Below are 8658 nucleotides of genomic sequence, written 5' to 3'. Positions count from 1 at the left end.
TTGATGGTTTAAAAATGTGGTTGCCTTCATTTCGCACGATGTTTAAGTTTCAACTCGAAGATGTAACTGATGGTTAAAATTAAAATGTAAGTTTGAGTGGGCAATCATAATATACATTGTGATGGGCACCCAAAGCACATGATGGACAAATTGTTTTTCTGCTGTTCCGCGAGAGTGGGCCATCAAGTTATTTGGGCCTTGAAGGAAACTAAAAAATAAAAGCCATGTCATTTCGCTCATCCTCATCCATATTCTCTTTTCCTTTTCATGCTTGTGTGGTCTCTACATTGAACAATGAACAAAGAAGTGCATAACAAGGGGCAAGTGGATTGTAACTTATCGTAACTATAGATAGATTCTATAACTATCAAGTTTATGAAATTCCGTTGGAAAATGCAAGTCTTTTACACGTGTGTTGTTTAAAGGATGTGAACGCGTTGGGAGAAGTCATGTACCCATGTTTGAGACATTGACCAATGCATTCACGAATATTTTCAACTTTTTGTTTTACCGTTAAAAAGTATAAGATCTTGTTCGGAACTTCCTTTATCACCTTAAAATTTTAGACGTACTGGTTACTTAACATGGTATCAGAACTCGGTTTAGGAAGGGATTCGGGTTCAAGTTCTCTCGCCCCCATTATTTAATTTAAATATTTGTTATTGGTATGGGTATTGGAATTGGTTGGATTTGTTGTTATCAATCGTAGCGAAACATATAGTACGATTGAGGAATATTATTCGGTCCTCTCTAAACTGTATTCCTGGTTCGTCCATGCAATAAATCACGAAACACCAACTTGAAGAAGAAAAACTGAATTTATCATCATGGTGAGATAGTTTAATTTATAACCACCCAGGCCAGGTACAAAGATGATCTGTTTGATCTGAGAAAACGGTCAAGCATATAAGAACACTCGCCTGATGAGAAGACTGTGAAGAGTAGTGTTAATTGCATAAGGGCATAGCTGGTATTTCACAATGTTTAGTGAGGTCAATTTAGACATTGCATTGATTCTGTTAGATTCAGTTACAGAGCATGGTGTATAAACTCAACAGTGTACTCTCATTTTACAGAAAATGAAATAAATTGTTTGTGAGTCTATACATACAGTAATGAAAATCAACATGGTATCAGAGCTGTGTGTATAGATCTCTTCGTTGTATTGGTATCGTTGTGTAATTGTTGCTTGTTGATGTTTGATAATGGCGACTGGAACGCGAATCACGTTTGCGGATATTCAGAATCCGTTATTTTTATATCCTTCTGATGGACCTTTATCAGTGAGTGTCTCGAAACTTCAAGGCTCAGCTGATTATAGGTCATGGAAGCGATCTATGGAGATTCAATTGGCTGCTAAACGAAAGCTAGGGTTTGTGACTGGTGCGGTGTTGCGAACAACCGATGAGGTGAATGTTGTTCAATGGGACACGTGTAACAATCTGGTAATCTCCTGGTTACACAATAATGTGTCTGATTCTATTCGTAAATCTATTCTGTTTGTTGAATCTGCATCTGAAATTTGGACTCAATTAGAAAAGCGATTTTCATTGACTAATGGATCACGAAAATATAAATTGAATTGTGATCTATTTGCTACGAAGCAAAACAAATTGACTGTAGCTAATTATTTCACTGCTTTAAGCGAAATTTGGGAAGAAATTGAGGCTTTAAAAGTCTTACCTTCTATCACTGTCATTACACCTGAGATTACTAAGTTGTTAGACTCGATTCATACAATGAAGGAAGAAGCTAAGCTATTTCAGTTTCTCAATGGCCTGAATGACTGTTATGCCTCTCAACGTAGTCAATTGCTTATGATGCAACCGTTGCCAACAGTTGAGAGTGCTTGTTCTGCAATTCAGCAGGAAGAATCACAACGTCAGTTGCTTAAATATGAGTCAATTTCTCAGGATTTTGATGTATCTGCTATGTACAGCAAGAACACTCGTGTTTATGAGTGCACGATTTGTCATGGTAAAGGTCATACTGCTGATAGGTGATGGACGGTTATTGGTTATCCGAAATGGCACAGTAATTACAAATCAAAACCAGGATTAAAATCGTCCAATTCACAAACTAAGTGGTCTAATAAGACTGTTCCTTCTAGGATGAGTAATAATGTTGTGATGCAGAATACAGAACCTGATCCTAATCAAAATGAAGTGACTATTACTGAATCACAGTTGCAGCAACTTCTTCAACTTCTTCCTAATGCATCTAAGTCTGTTTCTAAATCTGACACGGATGATGAGTTGGATTTAAGCTTTTCTGGCATGGCTTTCTGTGGAGTAATAAGTCAAGTCTCAGATAAGTGGATAATGGATTCTGACGCCTCTGATCATATAGTTTCCACTATCTCGCATCTTACTAATGTTCGTTGTGCACCTGCAAACTGTGTTATCAAACTTCCTACTGGTGAATCTGCTTCTATCAGTCATATTGGAGAATTGCAACTGAAAAACAAGTTGTGGCTTCGTAATGTCTTGTTTGTACCTAGATTCAAGCATAATTTATTGTCCATTCACAAATTGTCTCAAGACAACAATTGTCACATTCGATTTACACCTCTGACCTGTGATATCATTGATAATACTACTGCTGAGCTCATTACAACTGGACATCTTGATCAAGGTTTGTATTATCTTCAAGATTTGTCCTCTGATGTACAAGATTCTATCAAGTTCTCTCAGGACAGGGGTCTACTAGCTGTTATAATGCTAGTATGCAGTCTTCTTTTCAGCTATGGCATAACCGTCTTGGGCATGCCTCTCATTCAACTATGAAACATAAATCTACACTTAAGTCTCAGATTAGTGAGCCATCTTCAGTATGTGTTACCTCTCCTCTTGCCAAGTTTACTAAGCTGCCTTATTCTAATAGTGACAGTCATGCTTCAACTGCATTTGAGTTGGTTCACTTGGATACATGGGGTCCATATCGTGTTAGTACTCGAGGTAACTATCGTTATTTTTTAACTCTAGTTGATGATTGTACACGAATGTCTTGGTTGTTCTTAATGGAGCATAAATCAGATTTTTTGAGCAAGTTCAAAACCTTTTATAAGTTTATTCATACTAAGTTTCAAAAGTCCATTCAAGTGATCCGTTCGGACAATGCACCTGAGTTTGATGATCAGTATTGTAAACATTTTTACTCTAAATATGGGATCACACATCAAACCTCGTGTCCTCACAGGCCTCAAAAAAATTCACGGGTCGAAAGGAAGCATCGTCAAATTCTGGAAATTGCTCGAGCTTTAAAGTTTCAATCTGGTTTGGAGCTTGGTTTCTGGGGGGAGTTTGTTATGACTGCTGTTTATATTCTCAATAGGCTGCCCATCATTGCTCTTGGTTTCAAAACGCCTTATGAGGTATTGATGAATGAACCAGTCAACTATGATGAGTTAAAATCCTTGGGTTGTCTTACATTTACTGCTCCTTTAACTCCTACCACTATTAAGTTTGCTCCACGGGCTGTTGCTGGTGTCTTCGTGGGGTATGCTCCTACACAAAAAGGTTACAGAGTTTTGGACTTATCTACACGACTTATTTTTGTGTCTCGAGATGCTCAGTTTCACGAGCATATTTTCCCATTAAACTCTGCTTCTTTCCAAACATATAGCAAACCTCTACCTGTGTCTCTACCTAATACCCTTCTTACACTTGTTGTTCTTGATGATGACACTACTTTTCCGTCTAGCCCAGGTATTGCTGATTTTTCAGAACCTGTAGCTCCAGACGAACAGGTTCATGACACCTTTAGGCATGATGAATCTTTGCCTCGTCGTTCCTCCAGGCATAGTAAACCTCCAGTGTGGCTTGCTGATTACAGTGCTAATCTAGCTCATTCTACACATATTGTTAATACTGCTAATGTTTTCACCTCGTCTGATTTTCATTGCTTCCAAGCTGTCTTGACAGCTAGTCCGGATCCTGTATATTTTAAACATGCTGTTCAGCATTCCCACTGGGTTCAGGCTATGAATGCGGAACTGGATGCTCTTGAACAGAATGGTACGTGGGATATAGTGCCCCTTCCATCGGGTAAAACTGGCATAGGCTGTAAATGGCTTTATAAAACTAAGTATAAACCTGATGGTTCGGTTGAGAGATATAAGAGCAGGCTGGTCATTCTTGGTTGCAAGCAACAATATGGGGTGGATTTTTCAGAGACATTTGCTCCTGTGGCAAAAATGTCAACTGTTCGTGCCTTGTTAGCTATCTCAGCCATATATGATTGGTTTGTGTTTCAAATGGACGTTACTAATGCCTTTCTTCATGGTGATTTACTTGAAGATGTCTATATGACTTTCCCTCAAGGTTACAGTGGCTTTGGCTCTCGAGTTAGTGTTAATTCTGATCGTCGTGTGCTCACTACTCTAGTCTGCAAACTTAAAAAGTCGTTGTATGGTTTGCGTCAAGCTCCACGACAGTGGTTTAATAAGCTGACCGAGAAACTATTGGATGGTGGTTATACACAATCTAAAAGTGATTACAGCTTGTTCACGCATACTTTTCCTCTTGCTATCACTATGATTTTGATCTATGTGGATGACTTGTTGTTGGCTGGAAATTGCATCGATGATATCACTAAACTCAAAGTCATGTTGTCTCATTCTTTCCACATGAAGGATCTGGGCAATGTCAGTTACTTTCTGGGGTTAGAAATAAATAGAGATGCTTCTGGGTTCTTTGTTTCCCAGAAGAAATATGTAATGGACCTGCTTAAGGAGTATCATCTTGAGAAAGCCACACCTCTAAAGATTCCACTGGACAGTCATTTGAAGCTGACTCCTCAGACAGGTGTTGTACTTGATGATCCACAACCATACCAAAAATTGTTGGGAAAGCTGATTTATCTCACAGTGACTCGCCCGGATATTATATTTGCTGTGCACATTCTAAGTCAATTTATGCATCAGCCAACTAGCTCTCATATGCAAGCTGCCAAGCAATTATTGAGATATCTTCGAGGCACAGCTGATCAAGGTATTTTGCTGGCTGCATCATCTGCTGCTCAATTGTGTGCATACTGCGATAGTGACTGGGCTAGTTGCCCCATGTCACGACGTTCTACAACCGGTTTTTGTGTTCTATTGGGACAGTCACCTATTACTTGGAAGAGTAAAAAACAATCAGTTGTTGCTCGGTCTACGGCTGAAGCCGAATATCGAGCTATGGCCCTCACAGCGTGTGAAGTTACGTGGCTTACTGCACTTCTTAAAGACATGGGTCTTAACAACTTGCCACCTGCTGTGTTGCATTGTGATAATCAGGCTGCTATCTCTCTTGCTGCAAACCCAGTACTTTACGAACGTACTAAGCATATCGAGGTTGATTGTCACTATGTGCGTGACAAGCTCAAGTCTGGTTCTCTGGTTGCTCAACACGTTCCATCTCATCTTCAGCTGGCTGATGTGCTTACTAAGTCTCTTCCTGTCAAGCAGCATTAGTTTTTGATGAGCAAGTTTGGAGCTTTGGTGCCACCAGAAGCTCAGCTTGAGGGGGAGTGTGAAGAGTAGTGTTAATTGCATAAGGGCATAGCTAGTATTTCATAATATTTAGTGAGGTCAATTTAGACATTGCATTGATTCTGTTAGATTATACATACAGTAATGAAAATCAACAAAGACAAATATGTAGTTGACTCTAAAGGCTAGCATACTGAAATGCGGAGTGTATAAATCCACTTGTAGGCTTGTAGGCTGTAGCTAAACAACACCAATGTACATGTAGTTACAGCAGACATAGCGCCATGTTCCACGTTGCCAAATTTGTTTTTTAGTTTGGAGCAATCGAATATTTTTATTTACATATATTATTCATTCATAAAATTGCAACAGTAAACGATCTCATACAGACTAGAGAGTAATTATTTTACTCGGCGTAAGGCTATACTTGGACGAAGAAAAGATTAAGCCAGAACCCAAACTAAATTGAAAGATTTAGCTTGCTGTGATCCTGGGTATTTTTTAGTATCAATATTATTTATTAAATAAGCGAAATTCTCTATAATTTGGTACTAAACGTACCAACCTGATATAAGTTGAGTTATATTCTCAATAAATTTTATTTTTAATACAAATCTATTTATATTCTTTGTAAATTTTATTTTCTTTTTATTTAGTATTCATCCAATTGTCTATTTACTTTATAAAACAAAAATATTTTTTAAACGATTTGTAAATTATATTAAAAATTTACTAAGTTGCGTTAAATTAAATAAAATAACTTATATTTATTTTAAATTTTAGAAAAACTACAAACTACCAAGTAAACTACTAGTACGAATTGACCTATATTCTGTGTAAACTTTATTTATTTAGAAATTATATTAAAAATTTATTCGTGTTTCGCACGGATTATGAATAATTCTCCAAAAATATTAATTCAATATTTTTAATCTCATGCTCGTGTATAGCACGGGTTATCAACTATCTATGGTCATATTTAGAACGGGTTATCAATTATCTATACTAATAAGTAAACCATGTTTATGTCCTAAATCTTAGTACTCACCAGAAAATTATACAATTATTTTTAAAATTTTATGTAATAAAATCTCAACTGACAAAAATTAACTTCTACTCTCTGTAAATTTTATTTTCTTCAATTTTATTTGTTATTCAACTTCCAAGCGTCGGTTTACTTTAAAATAATCGTATTAGTAAGTTAACATGTCATATTTATATAAGTAAATAATTAAATGAATGCATAAGTACGGTGAAATTTTAGAGTTACACTTAATTTCGATTTTTTTAACTTTATATTTTAACAGCATTTTATATATTATATTTAGATTTGTATTTTGCACGGATTATTAGTTTCAGTTTTATACAAATAATAATGTGATTCTATTATTTTAAATTTCGGGTCCGTTCTTCATACGGGTTACCAACTAGTAAATGTAAAATATATATATGCGATTAAAGTGCAGCTTCTTTATCATTTTCGTTCCCAGTTCTTCTACTAAAATGATTAGTTTGCATAGAGATTTGTGAAAACAGAATAAAATGTTGGAAAATAGGAGTATTTAGCCCTGCATTCTCAAGTTATTTTTTACCCGTAATTGTATGTGCTTAAAGAGTGATACTTGAAACACCTCCTCCATAAAAAATTTCAATTCATTTTAAATCACTACAAATAATTAATGGATAAATGAGATTTGAAAATGTAAAATTAGTACTTCAAGAGTGAAAATGTTAAATATGAAATCATAAGTTCTACAACTACGTTGTAGCGAAAAATAGGTTTCCGGTGCTTTATAAATTACAGTATTGTCTAGATGTGTTAATAACGTGTGTCAGATACATCTTCTGCTTGCGCCCAAGGGGGCAAATTATGGAACTAATATTGTAGTGCAAATTATGTCACTAATATTTATTACATTTCATGGTATGTAGTGCTGGTTTAGGAACTTTTAAAATAAATAACTTAAAATTTAAAATGAATAAGTGATTTATAAGTAATAAATAAATAAATACTTATAAGTTATATAAGTGTTTAAATAATTTTATTTATAAGTCAGAATTTATTTTACTTAACTGACTAAAATCAATAAATTTTAGATATAATTATCTTAATTCATGAATTTTAAATTAGATTAACATTCGAAAACATATTTTTTAAAACTAAAGTTAATAAAAAACGAAAAATCAAAATAATTTCAGAAAAAATATGTCGTTCGTTGCTAACATATAACTTATGAACATAGTCCTAACAGCTCCCTTAAAGTTGCTCTTAACTCCGAATATAAGAAATATGACAAAAAATTGTACTACAACAGGTCTTACACTTCTCTCATGCGTTATCTTTAAGGAACCACGAGTCATCTCTTATTTCATTTTTTTAATAAAAATTTGATTTCTCTCTCTCTTCCTTTCATATCTCATTCAAATCTATACTCTTTATTAATAAGTGAAACAATATATAATTTGGTGTTAAATGTACCAAAGTACCAAATTTTGGTACTTACCTGACATAAGTTGACTTCCATTCTCTATAAACTTTGTTTTTAACACAAATCGACTTACATTCTTTGTAAACCTTATTTTCTTTGCAAACTACCAAGTAAATTACTGCTTATATTCTCTGTAAACTTTATTTATTTATAAATTATATTAAAAATTTATTAAATTACGTGAAATTAAGTAAAATAACATATATTTACTTTTATTTTGAAAAACTACTAACTGCAAAGTAAACTATTAACACGAATTAACTTCTATTCTCTGTAAACTATATTTTCTATTAGTTTGTGTCAATCATAGTGTTAGTTTACTTTTAAATTGGATAATATTATTTTAAAAATAATTAAGTAATATCAAATGACTTTAGTAATAGTTATTAACTTTTAAACTGAAAATTATTTATTTAAGGATCGTATTTGTTACTGTCCATCACAACATTTATTTACATAAAATTAAAAAACATATAACAATAACAAATTTATGGGTTGTATTTAGATTATATTAAGTAATATTAAATTAAGTTTAATAACATCTATTTACTTTTAATTTGTAAATTAATGTTTATCGATAATTAGGTAATATTAAATAAACTATATTGAAAAAACTAATTATAAGATAATTATCAAATAATATTTATTAATATTAAATTATCTAAAGAACATATATATTTGGTTCGTAAGATAGAG

At 33.9% G+C, this 8658-nt stretch overlaps 1 protein-coding gene across 1 annotated transcript; it reads left to right on the top strand.

The window, feature by feature from the left end:
• Window positions 1-1205: 1205 nt before the first annotated feature.
• Window positions 1206-2786, top strand: LOC141703032 (uncharacterized). Its single transcript, XM_074506651.1, has 2 exons — window positions 1206-1999; window positions 2111-2786. The coding sequence occupies exons 1-2, from the start codon at window positions 1206-1208 to the stop codon at window positions 2784-2786; spliced, it is 1470 nt and encodes a 489-aa protein (XP_074362752.1).
• Window positions 2787-8658: the final 5872 nt, after the last annotated feature.

The sequence above is a fragment of the Apium graveolens genome, unplaced genomic scaffold (assembly GCF_009905375.1).
Source record: "Apium graveolens cultivar Ventura unplaced genomic scaffold, ASM990537v1 ctg6096, whole genome shotgun sequence".
Classification (NCBI taxonomy): Eukaryota; Viridiplantae; Streptophyta; class Magnoliopsida; order Apiales; family Apiaceae; genus Apium; species Apium graveolens.
The sequence above is the reverse complement of the archived record's forward strand: the minus strand, read 5'-3'. Positions and strand labels throughout refer to the sequence as shown.